Here is an 18,102-nt window from a genome sequence, read left to right on the forward strand (position 1 = left end):
CACTGCTGGAACAGATAGACAGTTTTCCAACCGCTGCATATTCAAAAGGGATGTCAGAAGCCACTGGTCCCAGAGCGTGGGTCACTGGCTATCACAAGAGCATTACTGACGTCCCCAAGGGAGTTAGCTGGTAACGTGGTGCTGGTTTCTCCTCCTTGCTTCCAGCTGCTACATCCCATTAAAAAAGGTGAAAATACTTTGCACCGCTCCCTAATGTCACTGTGTCATGTAAGCCAGGGTTGCCATTGCCACAGGGATGCTCATTGATTGCCAGTGGGAGGGGACGTGGAGTGTGAATGGGGTGGAGAAGTGGTGCGTGACATAGAAAATGCAGTGGGGCAGGAGGGGGACAGCACAAATGAATTGCAATATTAAGATGTGGCCCACACCACAAAAGCCCATGTCATAATCTATAAATTGCTGGGCTATGTTGCAGTGTCAATCCTCCCACCATGAATATGAAAAAAACTGCCCCATTCTGTATGGCATATCAGACCGGCTCAAGAACAGGATTATATCACACACTAGCAGCTAAATAATGCTACACAATCTACATAATCAATATCTCTCCAATGTCGGTGAGTGTGCTGCTCTCGAGGTGCTGCAACATAAACTAACACTACTACCTGAGGGGAATATCTTGGTTCATGGCCCCATGTTGTGACTCTAGGCACCCCTGTAGTCACACCCTATGTACTACAAAATATACTGTGTGAGGTATCATTTGAAAACTGCCACCACACTGGTGGTGTGTGTTAATCTTATCTGTGAAGTTATGAATTCCCTCTATATGATGTTACTAGAACATGTTTAAGGCCATACAGCCTAGCCTAGGTAAAGGTGATAATCTGGTCTGTCCTAGACAAATGAATGTGTGGGTTTACCTCAATTTATATATTAGAGTAAAAAAAACGCATCAAGCTAATCTGTCAGGGGGTTATCCTGCTCCTGAATTTGAGAGACCGAAAATCGGCATGGCACTTGCATCACAGAGACACAGGAGACTAATCCCCATGAGGCCTTCATGGCTTGTAAGATGAAGACATTCCCTTTGGGGCTATAAGGAACAGAGGGAGGCTCCATTTTTATCCTTCACTTTAGGAGACAAAGGAACCAAGTGATTTAATCTCTGTGATGGATCCTGGCCAGTAAAAGCTGGAAAGGAGACTGTGGGTGAAAGAAACTATCTTGAACAAAGACTGTAACTTGCTAGATTAAGTTGTTGTCTTTCAGATATATGTTTTCACTTTTATTTGCTTGTAACCATTTCTACCTGTATCCCTGTTACTTGGTACCACTTAACATATGTCCTTTGTTAGTAAACTTGTTTTGTTTTTACTATAAACCAATTCAGTGCTGCATTTGAAGAGAAGGGTGTGTTTATTCCTATTACATTAATAAAATGCAATACACCTACTATTAAAAGAGCAGCAAATTTAGTATCTTCTGTGAATGCACAGTGGTAGGGACTGTGCATTGCAGAGAAGTATCTCTGAGGAGCTTGGGGGCTGGAGTTCATGGATTTTTACCTGCTAGGTGAGGTTTGGGAGGACTTTACTGGTGAGGAAGACAGACTGATGTGGCAGGGAGCTGACGCAGCCTAATCTCCAGCAAAGCTCATGCATGCTGAGGCATAGAGGTAACAGTGGCTCACAGTTCTGGGTATCCCCAGCAGTGTATTACAATGTATCTAAAGTTTCAAAAGGACACAACAAAAAAAATCTGATCTGCAAACTGTGATCTGTGAGCATCTTTACTTGAAAAAGCAGCAGAATCAAGCCATGTGTGGGGATCACCCCATAGGGATGGGGGAAATCAGTTTGGATAAAGCTGTAGTTTTTGCTCATATTCAGAATCAAACTTGAACCCAAATATTTTTTTGTATAGGCTTCAGAAATGTGCTGCTAACTTTACCACTTCTGGTTTCATTTCTGAAGTGCCAGTAGAGGGCCCCTTCTAGTGGTATTTCCATGTAGGACCAGATGTTGGCTACCCAGTGAAAGCAGGTTAGAGGTGGATCAGGCCTACCAGGCAGCCCCCTAAATAGAAACCCAGACATTGGAAGGTGGTGAGAGACCACAGGACCTTCCCCCACAAAGAGACTTGTGATCAGGTAAGGAACAGAAATCTCTTGGAGGAGGTGCATTGCATGGGGGCCAAGAGCGAAAGTCACATATACTGGGGAAAAGGGTGCACTAAGATACCAAATTCTTGGATATTTGTCTGGACTGAAGCCGTTCTCTGAACCTCCTGTCTATATCCCCCATCACTGAAAGGGAACCGCCTCTGGCTTTTCACCACTAACTTGGTGAGTAACACCCTTGCTTATACCAAGTTCCTGGCCAATTCACACATGCCTACTCTCTGTTCTCTCTTCCTTTGGGCTCTCACCCATCTGTGCCCCTGGAATCACTCTTGCCCTGTACTGGATGCTGCAGTTTGCTCTCACGTGCCTTACCTTCCCAGCACTCTCCACTGGGGGCACTGAGGCCAGAACCTTCACAATAAAATCCAGAGGGACAAAGCTGGCACTCAGAAACCATGCTCTGCCCTAGCAGGTTGGAAAAGGTACCAGGTGGGCAGAGCCTGGGCATTGTTGACCCTGCAGCTGAGAGAAGAAAAACAAAACATAACAAACTGACTATGAAACAGTCTAAAGGCTGCTGCCCTCAGGAAACAAGGATTGAAGGAGCCCAGACTGACACAGAAATACTAGAGTCAATCTCTTATAAAGCACTTTTCACCCATAGAACTTAAAGTGCTTCACAAAGGAGGTTCAGCATCACTAGCCCCATTTTACAGGTGGGTAATCTGAGTCAGAAAGGGGAAGGGACTTGCTCAAGGCTACACAGCAGAAGAGCCAGGTATAGAAGCCAAGTCTCTGACTACCAGGCTGTGCTTTATACACCAGTCCACTCTGCCTTCCAATATTTTGTTGCAAAATCACAGATCAGCAGGCCAAGCATTCTGTGGATAGGCATTCCCACCCCGGGCTCAGGGCATGCCAGATACTCACTGCAGTAGGTGCCCAGGGGGCAGATATTCCCAGTAGCACCGTCAGTTGGTTTAGAGCTGGCTGCTCCTCCTGTGCAATAAAACCCAGGGGCACATTTCCCGCTGGGTTCAGACAGACCTGGAGGATGAAAAGGACAAAGGGGCTCAACCTGTGGCAAAACACTGAGACAGTGGGGTGGAAGCAGCAGGAGCACGTGGGTCAACAGCCTGCAAGGCAGCAGGCTCCAATCTTCCCCAGGGGGAAGCATCAGAAGAGATAGCTGAGCCCCATTCTCATACAAGAGCTCTGGCTGATCCCCAGGGCCCAACAAGTCATAAGCAGCTTTGTGCCCCTGAAAAGTATTAAGCTAATAACAGCTTATGTTAAACACACCAAAATGGTATTGAAAGAGCAATAAAAACAGCAGGGAATAAATGAACCAAAGGCTGTGATAGCAGTATCTCCAGCCCCAATGGAAGCAGAGAATGAAATGAGTCTGATGGGACACCCTGACCTTTTAGAGCTAAGAGGTTTGGACAATTGGGCTCAGCTTCAGGACACTTTCAAATGTTGATCCAGACAAAACCTTATGAGATTTGAATGTCGCTGGCTATAACCACCAGGAGGCTCAGTGACTCACTCAAGGTCACAGAGTGACCTATGGCAGAGTCAGGAATAGACCGTAGGTCCCCGGGCTCCCTAACGGGAACTCAGTGTAAGTACAGTGGCTGGAGGCAGTGCTGAAATAGCAAACTCACTGGGAAACAGAGACAAATATTTGCACCAAAATTCTCTCCTTCAAACTGCCCCATGACAGCTCAACCCCAATTTGCATGGCTGTATCCTCACCTGACGCATAGCAGTAAAACCCCGGAGGGCAGGGAATGGGCTCAAGGCTGCCCTCAGGGCAGTAGAACCCAGCCATGCACTTCCCTCCGGTGGCAGTGGCTGGACACAGGCAGTTGGCATTGGTGTAATTATCCAGGTCGAAAGGCTGTGCAGTCCATGCAGCCGATACACAGAACCAGCCTGAGCAATGAACACACAAACAACGTGGCTGAGAAAACAGCAGCAGCAGTGGAGCCCAAAGAGTTACCATGGATAAACAAGGTGTATGGTACACTACCTTGGTACAATAGTGAATCCCACTGTGCACGCAACAGGCCAATGGTGCCAGGGTGTAACATCACCATGGTATAATAGGGAATATGTTGCGCATGTGACAGGCTGATGGTGCAACCGCATAACACCAGCATGGTATAAAGATAAATACAACATGCATGTAACAGTGTAATGGTGCAACCATGTACCACCACCATGGCATATAATGATAAAATCTATAACAACCCCAAGATCAGTCCTTCATTGCCTGGACTAGCAGGGACTGGGAAGGCTGCAGAGAGAGTTGCTTTCAGTCTCCTGAGTGAGAAGGAACAATACCATCCAGCCACTTCAGGTGGCTTCCCAAAGAGACTCTAGAAGGCACCACGTCTGGCCCATTTAGGCAAGGACCAGCCAAATAATCTTCAGACCTTACTAAGAGGAGACCATTCATGCCCAGTATGCACATGGTGCTGCTCCTGCTGGGCTAAACTCCAAGGCTTGAATTCTCATTTGCATTGAGGATGGAGTGCTGTAAAGAGCCCTTCTCATAAAGGAGGATCAGGTCTTTAAAGCCTATATGAGTTACAGTGCGAGTGCCCCTGTGTACAGAGACAGAAGAGCCATCTCAGGGCAAGAGCAATGTGCACACGTGCTGGCACACTTGTTTCCATCTGCACATAAATGCAGGGCATGTGAGCTAGCTGGGAACCTCATAGGACCCCTCCACCCTTCGGATTGTGCGGCCAAACTGACCTGGACTCACCTGCATCACACTTCCCTGACACGGCCGTTAAATTCTCCTTCCCACAGTAGTGCCCTGGGGGGCAGGGCAGGCAGCTATCCAGGCTCTGGGTCATGGGGTCAGGGTTATAATAACCCCGGGGGCAAGGAAACTCAGTGGCGAACCTTGTTGCTTAGAAATGAAGAGAGAGAGAGAAAGAAAGAGGTTTTTTCCTGGTATTCATAGGACATAAATACAATTCCTGCTATAAGCTCTTACATTATAATTGAACACCGCCCCTGTTGGTGTATCTCAGCTCGCCCTGCATATGGGGTAGGTCAGACGGCAAGGCCCAGTCAGTCTCTGGACTCTGCTGAGGTTGCAGATAAGGGGGATTCAAGCTAGTTGTGTTCATGACTTGTGTGATCCAGATACTTGTTCATGAATAACTGGACTGAGACCAACTAGCTCATTTCTCAGAAGCCACTGTTGCATTTAGAAGGTGAATATTTTAATCTGCCTAATGGCATGTTTAGGACTCCAATCCCATGTCCCAGGAGCAGGGCTTGTTTCTCACCTTTGGGGCAGTAGAAGCCAGGTGGGCAGGGGTAGGCATGGTAGCTGGTGGTGTTTTCAGGGCAGTAGTAGCCAGCTGCACAAGGCGAACACGCAGCTTGCCTGGTCAGGTTGTTATAAGTTCCTGCAAGGCAGGGAAGAGGATAGCTGGTCCCTTCTGGACAGAAGTGGCTCACAGGGCAAGGGCCTCCTTTGTGCCATATGTCTGTGAGGAAGAAAGTGAAACGCAGTGGGAACAAAGGCAAGAGATTGCAGCCAGACACTGGATGTTTCTCTCTTGTTGTGGCATTGTGATTCCACGAGGGAGATTGAGAGGAGGCAGTGCCAGGTTAGAAAATTACCAGACACACCATTCTTCAAGGTATGTGAGCTGTAGGAACGATCGATGCAGCATGCACAGAGTCCTTCCTTATAATGCACTTCACAGGCAAGACTGAGCCAAGTCTTACCCAACATTTAGCCTCCCTACATTTTTCCATGAAAACATTTTCATGCATTAGCCTCACTTGAACCAGCTTTGGAGAACGCGGAAGGAGATGGAACAGCCGTCGAGAGAGTTGAGGGTCTAGGCCTAGGAAATTATTTCTCCTCAGATTGCATGGAGTATAAAGGCAAAGATGGGGGGAGAGTGGGATACCTCCACTACTGGTGGGAGCCTATAACTTAACTCTGCTGCATTGCCAAACATACGCAGCTATTGGGATAGTGTAGACCAATGGAATGTGACTTCCCATTTCACATGTGCATGTGTTGTTTCAAATACCCTTCCCTAGAGGGCAATGGGCATGGCTTATGTGAGGGCCTGGCCAAAGTGAGATATATAATGGCATTAAGTAGATAAGAGGAACAAGAATAGTTCATCTGCTAGTGGGAGGGATCCGGCAGCTGAGTAGGCTGCAGACAATAGACAATAGCTATTAGGGAGATGCAGAGGATGAGGTCAGCAAATGAGGGAGCGATTAGAGGGGTGGGGGAATCCTGGGAAATCAGGTCCTATTCCCCCAGGTATGTTTAAATCCAGTGTGGCCAAGTGGCAATGCTTTAGGCAAAGTCAAATGCCTGACAGTGAACGCTGTAGGCAGGTGAAGGCACCACTTACAATGAATCGCCCTGGCTTAAGGTTTATTGTACCTTCACCCAGTGACATCCTCACCTGCTGGGGATGAGGAGGAGGCTCCAGATAGGCAGTAGTAGCCGGCTGAGCAGGATCCTGAGGGAGCTGTGAGACCGGTTGAGCTGCAGTAATAGCCAGGCGGGCACACAGTGCAGCTTGACTCCAGCCAGAGGTAGAGTCTGGGGAGGCAATTGTGACATAGCTGGGAACGAGGGCAGCTAAGGCCAATGTACCCCATTTGCCACCAATACCTAGCATCACGTGCTGTGATAAATATTCCTCTTTACAGGAGCCACTTTGCTCTTTATATCAATCTAGGGACAAAAATCACACTTCTCCGATCCAGAAACCACAACATGATATAGCTCCACCTCTTCTGTACCACTGCCACAGTCCCACAACCTACCCTCCAATATCACAAATCACATCACTGCCCAGCGCTCAACATCCAGTACATTTGCCCATTCATTTTTCCATTCACGTGCTGTCCCCAGTGTGGTTCGGTCCTTTCCCTGTGTTTCATTCTGTACCATCTTGCAGCTATACGATCAATGTGCTGGCACCAGCGCTGCAAACAAGCCTCGACTCGTGGGGGATTGAAGGAAGCCTGAGGCTTACATAGTCAATACAAAGGCACCTGCACGGTGAACCATACAGTACCACACTCTGCTGCTTAAAGAGTAAGTATGAAAAACCACCTAGAGGAGAGACTACAGAAGCAGGTTAAAGAATGCATATAGTGCACCTGCCCATGGGAACAGCAGGAGAAAGACAGAGCCTCTGTTTTCAAGCCAGCATGACCACAGCCAAAGAGTTCACCTGTCCGAGAATGTGCCCACAGGGCATGGAAATGGGATGCTGGTACCAGCTGGGCAAAAATGCCCAGGTGGGCATGGGCCTCCAGTGCTTGTATTTGTGGCTCCATCAGGGTTTGGGACACTGGCTCCTGTATTGAAACACAAAGGGAAAACAAATCCCAAGTGACAAACATTGCAACCCTTTGGCCACTTTCGCCCTTGTGGCCCGGGTGGCCAAACTGGCACTTTTACAGTGGAGATAGGGACTCCTGCCCTGTGGCGGGGTGGTGGGGCTAGGGGCTTCTGCCCAGTAGAGATGGAGTCTAGAGACTTCATCCCCACAGGAGGCGCCTGCCAGGACTTGGGGCTGAAGCCCTGAGCTCCACCACCCTGCTGCAGAGCAGAAGCTCCGAGCAGGTGCGCCTGGCTCTTGAACTTCTGAAGATTACTGTATGTGGCTCAGAGGATCAGTAAGTTTGGCCACTCCTGGCATAAACAAAGGTATGTACTGTGTTTAACATAAGCTCTCCTTGCATTAAGATGCAACCATCACAGATGGAGGCTTGTTTCTGAATATTCCATGTGGACTGGACTCCATCCAGGGGAAAATCTTAGACTTGGACTCAGTATCAATAAAATATTAATGAGAATCTCCCGAGAGAGAAAGTGCATGGGTAAAGATCTGATACTAATCTAAGGAGCGGCCAGGCCTAACAACCGCACACAGTAAAAAATTAGTTCACGCATTTAAAAACCATGAGAATTTTATTTTTTTTTAATTGGGTTGATTTGATTTGCTTCCATTGTACTTGGGTCACATTTCAGGCTTTGCTCTACAACCATGGGGACTAGAAACTTACGTTTTTCCCCTAAATCAACACTGAAATTCTCATGAAATCACAGGAATCCAGGACCAGCAAATATTCTTGACATTGGCAGCACAAAGAAACCCATGTGGTTTCGTAAACAAAACCTATGGAGTGTTTTGTATTATACAGAAGGACTGGCTCTGGCCAAAGCCCAGAGCTGCTGCTGCTCCCCTCTCATCTTGCAACCCCATGGCTCTGAGAAATCTGAGTTCTGATTCTTTATGAGTGTCATCGCAAAGAGGCTGAGGCTCTGCTCATGCACCAGAATCAACCTCCCATACTTTGCAAATAATTTCTGTCACTTGCCAAGAGTCGATACATAGTTTCTAGCCCAAGCCTGCCAAGTAAGCACTCATAATCTAAGAGATTACACTGTTTGTCATGCCAGCCGACCATGCCAACACCATCATGCCAACCTCATGCTCCAAAGCCTCTCTGCCATCACCTCATATTAATGCTACTGCACCAGCTTCCTATCACAGTGCTAACATGCCAACCTCATACCAGCCCACTTTGCCATCCTCCTGTCCAAAGCTTCTATACCTACCTCATGCCTCAGCAACCTATCTTTTCAGAAGAAGGCAGGACAAATTAAACAGACAGAATAGAAGAGCTCAAGGAATATGGAGAAAATAAGGCCCCCATTCTCTTCCTCTCTTTGCCCTTGGGAATGCTAAATCAAGTACCTGCTGTGCAGAAGAATCCTGGCCAGCAGGGGCCACTCGGAGAGGATAATCCCCATTCTCCACAAAACATCCCTGGAGAAATACACAGGGGAGAGAGTATCATTTAACTGGAAAGAGCACTGGGCAAACCAGCGTACAGTGTGCACTTCTGAGCAGGGAGAGGGTGAATCAGTGAGAGAGCCCATCATAGCATCATCACAACTGGAAAAGCAGCTTTCCAATTTAAAATTTGCTCCTGTGAGACACCATGGATGTTAGAGCATCCTTATCTCCTCCAGGGCAGTATCAGATATTGGTTCACAAGGGGGACACTACAGATAGCATTTAGGTATATTTTTATATCATTGTTTATTTTACATTTGTTTCCTGGAGGTAAAATGCATTCATTAGGGGTTTGGGACAGTGGCGCCAATTCAAACATTTCTTGGGAGGTGGGGGAATTCCAGTCCCTGCCCCTCCCAGCAGAAACCCTATTCCGGTTCTTGCTCATCCCCCCCACCCTCTTCCTGCAGGGATCCCCACTGTCCCTCGGGTGTGGAGTTTCCCCTCTCTCTTACTAACGCAATGCATGAGCTGGTACCCCCAGCAGTGGAGTTCTCAGCAGACTCCCCTGCACTCTGCCGTACGGGAACAGACTCCCTGTGCACTAGATTGCAACACCATTTGGCCTGGCTGTGACGAAGGGGCAGACGGGTCAAATTTGAGTGGCGTTGCAATCACGCAGCAGCAATACAAGACTGCTGCTTAAAAATGGTCAGCCCATGCCCTTCCCCCCCAGTGCCACAGCCTATGTAATTGTGAGAAAGTGCAAAAATCTTGGGGTGAGGTGTTTCCCCCTCTGAACTCCCAGTTGGCAGCACTGGTTTGGGAAAAGAGGTGGCACATGGAGTGATCTCTCTCTTACAGAGTGGTCTGCAGGATGCGAGAGATAAAAAACTACTGTTCTAAGAGGTATCCTTACCTGCAGGGCATTGCTGGCACCTCTCGGCCTGGCTGATTCCATGATATGGGTTGTAAGTCCCAGCTGGACAAGGGTAAAAGCTGATTCCAGTCTTCTGGGGGCAGTAAAAGCCAGGTGGACAATGGTGCATTATGCTGTGCTGACAGTGAAACCCAGCTGGACATGGGAAGCATTTGTCCTGACCTGAGAGGGCAGTTCAGGAAAGGGAAGAAAAAGCACCATTGAATGGACTCACTTCTGTAGGACTCTTACTTGCCTGGTTCTAGACTTGAAATAGGAGGACTGGAATGGTATTTTCTTTGCTTTCCTGGCTTCACTGGTCTTTATACATACTGGAAAGCTCATGAGGCAATTTGTTTTAGTAAGCTTTCCAGCCCTGGTTTGCAGGTTGAGGAAGTTTGCAGAAGCATCTACATTTCTGTGTGCCAACCCAAAAGGCCAGCAGCCACTGCAAGGGGATTTCTACTCACCTCCAGGTCTGCCCACTTGATGGACGCACAACGAGGAAATCTGGTTGAAAATCTAACAGCTCTGTTATTGTAGAACGAGAGCTGCTTCTGTGCTTCTGGGACTTGGGCTGCTGTAGGAGTGACACATATGGAACATTGTCCTCTGGGACACGTCATCCCAGGACACAGTGAAACAATTGTCTCCCCGTCATGATGCAGCATCCTCATGATATGACAGTGCAACAGCCCTGAAAATATTTGGGGATGTATTTTCATGCCTTTCAGCCCAGCTTGCAGGACATGGGATTGCCCCACTCCAATCAGAATAGGTGGAAACCCTGCTTTGACTTGCAGGGTTATTTATAACCATGCTGTAAAGGTTAATGCTTGTCACACTGCTAACTCCTTGGTGGCATAGATCTACAGGACTTTAAATAGTGTTCCATACACTTATGCCAGCAAGTAATTTGTTCTGGTAGGCATATTGCACCATAATAGGGTAACAGGAGAATAACACTGGAGCCGTGGAGTACAAACTGGATTTCTAGTTCCCTCCCAGTTAGATGGTAGCTCAAGCAAAGCAGCCCTCTCCCCAAACCCTGACCTGTTGCATTGCTGTATTCCCCATCTGGGCAGGGGGAGGGTGCTGCTGAGCCTGCAAGGCAGAAGTGTCCTTCAGGACAGAGATCCCCTGTCACAGCATCCACTGGCCTTGGGGTCCGTGCCCCTCCTGTGCAGTAATAGCCTGAAAGCAGAGAACACAGGGAATCACTCAGCCTGTCTTGCTGCAGAAGTGGGAGGGCACTCAGCAGAAAATAAGAATCATTATAGTGATGGTGTGAGTGAATTGGCTGGTAGTTGGAAAAGCTGTTGACATGTCTCACCTGGTGCACAAAGCCCTGTAGGGGAAATCTGGCCTGCCACATTGCAGAAGAACCCAGGGGGACAGGGTAGACACCAGCTGGCATCCTGGGCTCCCCTCCTCTCGTTCCAGGTACCAGCAGGGCATGGCATCTCAGTTGGGTGTTTTGTGCCAGCAGGGCAGTAATAGCCTGCTAGGCAAAGATCACCAAAAGGAAGTCCAATCTGGATCAAGGAAAACAAGGTGAATATTGTGCCTGATGCACTTCACAGTGTGTTAGAGGATCAGGCTTCACCAGCCTATCCAATACTCACGGGTGAGGTGCTGTTGGACCCTTGGGCACAATAATATCCTGGCTGGCACAGTCCCTCAGGCATGGGCAGACCAGCTGTGCTGCAGTACATGCCTGCCATGCAGGGTTTGCAGGATCCTGTCCCCATGGCACCGAGTATGTCCGTGTAAGTGCCCTGTACAGAGAAAGCTATTGAAGCCCTCGGAGGGCAAGAAATCTCCAAGGGAGAACTTCTAGATGGAAGGAAACACTCTTGGCTCTTACCACTGGACATGGGAGAGGCAGTATACTCCGAGCTGGGCAATAATGCCCTTTGGGACAAGTCACAGGTTCAGCCAGGCCAGTCTGATTGCAAAACGTCCCCTCTGGGCACTCTCTACACAGAGACTGACCAAGGACCTAGAGGGAGAACGTAGCAGGAACTGAGTGTCAGAGCCCGCCTTGTTCAGAATGAAAGTTGTGAGCAATGTGAAGGGTGTCACAGGTGTCACAGGCCCACCTGCTGTTGTGGATAACACCATGTGTCTGGATAGCAACAAAAGGCGTACGGTTTACAAAGCAATCTAAAGACGTCAGAGCAGATCCCTGTCCTGGACTGCAGGACATACTGTCCCTCTTCCACCCCACTCCAGACACGGTCAGAATTTAGTCTGTTGCAGCTGGGTGAGCGTCAAGCTTGAGAGAAAACCTGAAGCCAACAGAGTTTCACTAGTCTGGTGCTAACATCTCACACGTATCTGTTCCCCCTGATTCAGATTCTGAAGGCTTCTATGGACCCAGAATAGTCAGTAGCTTAGTTCATTGCACTTACAGGCTGGAAACTCCCAGGAGGGCAGGGTTCTGGTCTGAAAGCTCCGGCCAGTGAATAATGCCCCTCCATGGCCACATGCTGAAGGGCAGTCTTGGCAGCTCCAGTACAGAAGTAGCCAGGTTTGCAGGGTCCAGTGGGAGCTTGGCTGTTTGTCCCATCACAGTACAGCCTGGGTTTGGGAAAACACACATCATAAGTAGAAACATTTCCTTTTGCCACAGGAAAGCATTGTCTTAAAACAGTAAATGCCCCACTAACTGGTTGGAATCACATAGGATTCACAGATCCCCTATGTTCTTGGATCTTGTAGGGATAATGCAGGAAAGGCCATCCTTCATCCGGAATTTAATTATTTTGATCAAGACAGTAAAGTCTTATATTTCACAGTTTGATACTGAGAAGAATAAAGCTTCCTTCCCCTTAGTAACTGTTAGGGAAACGTGAACCAAAACTTTTCAGTAGAGATCAGATAAGCTCACAAAAGTTCAGATGCTTCACCCCACCGCCCCAACCCTCAAACTCCTAGCTCCACAAGCCTGGGTTGGAAAAGCACACAAGGGAGATATTCTCATGAGATTCCTGGTAGATTCCTGGATGGAACACAAATACCATCAGATACCTCTTTGTTATATTGGCCTGTATCTTACTGGCTGGAAACTGGGTGCACAGGAATGTAGTAATGGAAAATACCAGGGTGGAGGGGAGGTTTGGATTCACTCTGAGCTTTGGGTTTTGGTGAGGGAGAGCTAATATTTTATTCAGACTTGTTGTCCATTTCATAATAAATTATAAAGGAAATTGCACGGGCCACCAAACACCAGATTTTACTGACAGCATTTACTAGAATACAGAGATGCACCAATCCAAAGGTCAGATGCATCCGCCTTAAGTTTACATTCCTCACCACTGGCTGCTCTGTGTCACAGCCTGACGATTCTCTGATTATTTTATGTATGCTTACCCACTAATATCTGACAGCAGCTGTGTGTGTCCTAGAGGATGAAACCCTTATAGTTATTATTAGAGCCATACACTGTCCTTCATAATCATCCATGCAGCTTAACAGACTCTTAGACTCCAAGGCCAGAAGGGGGCCGTTGCAATCATTGAATCTGCCCTCCTATATAACACAGGCCAGAGAACTTGCTAAAATAATTCCTAGAACAGAGCTTTGAGAAAAATGTTCATTTTTAAATCAAAATGGAGAATCTACCACAACCCTGGGTTAATGGTTCCAATGGCTAATTCCTCTCACTGTTAAAGATGTATGCTTTTTTCAGTCTGAATTTGTCTAGCTTCAGCTTCCAGCCATTGGAAACCATGTCTGTCAATGGGAATGCCACACATTGAACAAGGGGGTGAATACCCCCACCCCGTCTAAACCACAAAGAGTATCCCCCTGACAAGGACTAGCATGAATTGGGTGGAGGGTCTCTAGGTCATGGCACCCTGCATTTAGGATTCAGCAAGCCTAACTTTAAGCATGTGATGAGTCAATGGGATCAGTCTCTTCCTGAAGGTTCCTCACTGCAGGTCCCCCTGATGATCACATGGCCTGGTTTATAGCAATGAGAGAGCAACCACACTTCAGCCTTATAAAACTGAGCAATGTTCTTCTGCAGAATGGGAAACTTACCCAGGTGGGCAGTCCAAACACTGCTTCAGGCTCCTCAACCCACTCACATTACTGTAGGTCCCCGGAGGACAGGGTGTAGGTAACAGGGAGCCAGGTGGGCAGTACGCTCCAGCAGGGCAGATATCACCTGTCACCCCATCTGTGGGCAACTGGAATTGGAAAACAGATCCTTTAACAATTAATAGAGAAAGAAGTACTAGAAAAGGTTCAGAAAAGAGCAACTAAAATGATTAGGGGTTTAGAGAAGGTCCCATATGAGGAAAGATTAAAGAGGCTAGGCTCAAAGGGACTAAGTAACTGTATCAAATGAGATGAGTATGTTAAAGGGATGCACTGTTTTAGTCCCGAGTCTATACAGAACCTTACATCAATGGAAGTGTTTTCCTTTTTTTAAAATTCCAATGACATTATTTTTTGTTTGCATGTAAACACTCCCTTACCATGTTTGCAACCTAAATATTGCAGCACTGCGCTAGTGCATGGGAGCTAGAAAGAGAAACTGGCTATAAAGAAAGGTAATAATGATAAGTCTCTCTCTGATGTCCAAGCTGAGAGCAATGCAGGAAACGGTCAGAGACCATTACTGGTGAAAAGGAAAGTAGATCTGAAAATCTTGTCACTTTCAAAGACAGAGAGGCCCAGATTGGCACATGGGAGTCCAAAGCTCTGAACACTGGAGAAGTTCAGACCTGGGTCTAAATCTGAGGCCTAATTTTGCCTCTTGGGCTTCTCCACTAAATCAGAACCCAGAATTCAAACTTCTCAAAGTTTGTGGCTGTTTGGATCCTTGTTCTAATCTGGATCCTACCTCTCCAGCTCAAGATCATATCTAGTTGTAATAATGGATAGCGTTCATTAATAACAGAGAGAAGAAAATTCACTGTATTCATGGATTTTTTTTTAACTGAATAGTTTTGCATGGGATGGTAACTTGAATGAAACTATGCCAATTTACACCTGCTGACGATATGGCCATCTGCTGTTATTTAGCCTGTTCTTTCAGTTACAAGTGCTGAGACTGGGATAACAAGATCATAGGACTTGATCTTGTGTCCGTCTAAGTCACAGGCAAATTTCCCATTGACATCACTGGCAACAGAGACAGCCATGGGCACACAGCGGGGAGAATGCTCAGCACAAACAGCTGCAGAGCTAAGGCTCCTGGGGTACGTCTCCACTGTATCTGGGTGCAAGCCTCCAAGGCCAGGTAGACAGACTCGCTTTAACAGAGCTTGTGCTAGTGTGCTAAAAATAGCTGTGTCAACGTTGCAGCACTGCCGGCATGGGTTCACCTGAGCTTGGACCTGGGGGTAGGACAGGCTTCAGCTTGGGTATCTGGGCCCAGCCCTGACCAGTGCCACAACATCCACGCAGGTATTTCTAGGGTGCTAGCTTGATCCCCCTAGTTTATGCGGGCTGGGAAGCTTGCTTCCAGCTGCAGTGTAGGCTTACCCCCGGAGTCCTTCCCTCCTGGGCCAATGAAGGAGAAGATGGCAGAGGAGCCCGGCTTTGAGCGAAGAAGAACTTAACACACAACTTACTGGTGTCACTGCTCTGCCCCGGCAGTGGAACCCAGCCTCGCAGAGGCCACTGGGGCCTGTCTGTCCTTGGCCAGCACAGTAGAACCCACCTCCGCACGGGCTGCAGTCCAGCAGCGCAGCCAGCTCCTTTCTGCTACCGTATGTGCCCTCCGGGCAGGGCTCAGGACGGGAGCTACCTCTGGCACAGTAAGAACCCTGCAAAACAAAGCCAGGTTCTCACAAGGCTAAAAGCTCTTACAATAAACCCGGACTTGGCCCATCTGCTTCCCCTTTTATTACAAAACCACTGCAGAATAACTTACAGCTGGGCAAGTTTTGGGCTGTGTCATGGCAGGAGAGTCACAATAGTACCCTGCAGGACACGGTTTGCAAGTATTTCCTCCGTCCACAGCAGAACTATCCCAGTAGAAGCCAGGCAGACAGGGAAAAGAGAAGGGGAATCCAGTCCCTGGGGGGCACGTGTATCCTGGGGGGCAGTCTCCAGTCTGGGAAACAAAAGGGATTGTCAGTCCTGGGGTTGTCCTTGTTGTTTCGAGATGGGATGGGTGAATCAGTTCAGCTACAATAAGGAGTGGCTTGAGCTTTGGCCAGAATTGGAAACTTTTATTATTATTGGAGTTGGGCAGAAAAGGCAAAAGAAAAAGAAAATCCTATAACATTTTTTAAATTAAATTTTGCCCTGTTTGTTTGTTTTTTGGGGGGGCGGGGGATCAGTCAAATTTTTGATGAAAAAAGTCAATAAAATCTCAAGTTTTGAAAAACATCCACCAGCTCTCTTTGTTTATTTATTCTTGTTCATTTTGTTGAGTGCTGACAATGTGCTCGGTGCTGTACAAAGCCCAGTTAGAAAAGACAGTCCATATCTCACAATATAAGCTGTTAAAGGAAGACGCGTGAGAGCTGAAAGAGAGCAGAAAGAGGTGTAGGAGATCAGTGATGGAGGGGATGGGAGAAAAAAGGGGTGTGGTTGAGGTACAAAGAGAGGATGGCTTGATGGCTGGAAAGAGGGAGGTTGTTGCATGAGCAAAGGGCAAGGTGAATGAAGGTGCAAAGACAAGAGTGGATGCAATAGACAAGAGAACCTAACTACAGAATATCAGCCTCATTTTGTCTCCTGATCTCAGGTTAAAGGACCCTCTGGCTCACTCCTGCTACAGTGTGGAATGACTGGGCCCTTGGGATGCCTACAGAGTTCTGAGGGCTGAGACTTTTCCCTCAGAGAACATCTACACTGTAGCTGGGAGCATGCTTCTCAGGCAGGTAAACAGACATGCTAGCGCCCCGGGAGGTAGTATGGGCAGAGGCTTAGGTTAGCTGCCTGAGTATGAATCCAGGGACCTGGGTGGGTTTGTACTCAGGCGACTAGCCCAAGCTACTGCCCATGCTATTGCAGGCTACCCAGTGATTTTTAATCACTAGCTCAAGTAGGTGGGAAGCATGCTCCTAGCTACAGTATAGACTTACCCCCACCGAGCAGGGAAGGGTAACACGGCAATGACAAACTTCTCTCTCTCAGATGAAAGTTTGGCTCCCCCCATGCTGCTGAACCTCTAATCTAATTATTTTTACCAGAGATTTCTTCTTTACATCTCTTATTGATGTGGGAGTCCCAGGTCTTTGGAGACGGAACTACCAAAATGACAGCTCCCAAAACCTGGGCGTACCTTTCATGGGTTATATTTCATCAAAGCATCATAAGGCAGGAGCACTGGATAGACAAGCAACATGCTAACTATTACTGAGAAGGCTCCATCACCAGAGTCACTGTAGGAAGGCTCTTAGGTCTGAGAGCACTCACTGGATGGGGAATTCCTCGGGGCTCTCTCCATTCCCTGTAGCAGTACTTCCCTGCAGGACATAGCAAGCATTCATCCACTCTGCCCAGACCCTTCTGCTCGCTGTAGGTTCCATTAGGGCAAGGTCTAGCATGAGAGTCCTGGAAATGAAACACAGACTGCTCTTTAACATAGTGTTATCACTACTGCATCCCACAATGCAAAACCTCCTACTGCAGAACACACAAAAGAATCCCACTTGGGTCTGGGAACAAACATATGGGAAAGGATATTGGGAGCCAGATGTGGAGGCAGCGAAGATGATATTGGGAAGAGCAGAGGGAGACGTCAACATTTAGCAGCCATAGATCTACACTCAACTTTGTGACGATCTGTCAAGGTGCCTCCATTTATCATGAATGCAGCTACACACTGTACCCAACTACAGGTTTAGATGCTTCACCAAGGGGATTGGTGCTCACATGCACAATCCAGTGGTTCAGGAAGGCATTTTCCTGCCAGTCCCCTCAGTTCCTAACAGACACTGTTAAGGTCCTTGGGAATCCTTTTGCCTTCTTCTGGAGCTGGGATTCTCCAATCTTTCCATTCTGCAGATTGTTTCGTAACAGAGGTGTATGCTTGGTCTACGTGTTTCAAGAGCACTAATTCCATTTCTGGCTAACAGAAGGTACGATGAAAGGCAACTGCATAGACCTTGCTCTAGATTCTAGAATTCTTATCCAGACTCATGCTTCTTGTAGCAGGAACCATCTTTTTGTTCTGTTTCTATAGCACGTAGCACAGTGGGGCCTTAAATGCCTAAGGATCTTATGCCTAAACACAATATGAAGAAAGAAAGAAAGAAAGAAAGAAAGAAAGAAAGAAAGAAAGAAAGAAAAGTGGGTCTAGGTTA

General features: G+C 47.6%; 1 protein-coding gene across 1 annotated transcript; it reads right to left on the bottom strand.

Moving 5' to 3' along the window:
* Window positions 1-8,790: 8,790 nt before the first annotated feature.
* On the bottom strand, window positions 8,791-15,743 carry LOC120375911 (signal peptide, CUB and EGF-like domain-containing protein 3). The gene is made up of 7 exons (XM_039496932.1): window positions 15,717-15,743; window positions 15,415-15,609; window positions 13,874-14,022; window positions 12,238-12,406; window positions 11,691-11,825; window positions 11,449-11,601; window positions 8,791-8,934 (listed from the first exon to the last, which is right to left on the bottom strand). Exons 1-7 carry the CDS (start codon window positions 15,741-15,743, stop codon window positions 8,791-8,793), a joined length of 972 nt encoding a protein of 323 aa, XP_039352866.1.
* Between the last annotated feature and the right edge of the window lie 2,359 nt (window positions 15,744-18,102).

This window comes from Mauremys reevesii, linkage group 12, assembly GCF_016161935.1.
Source record: "Mauremys reevesii isolate NIE-2019 linkage group 12, ASM1616193v1, whole genome shotgun sequence".
Taxonomy (NCBI): Eukaryota; Metazoa; Chordata; order Testudines; family Geoemydidae; genus Mauremys; species Mauremys reevesii.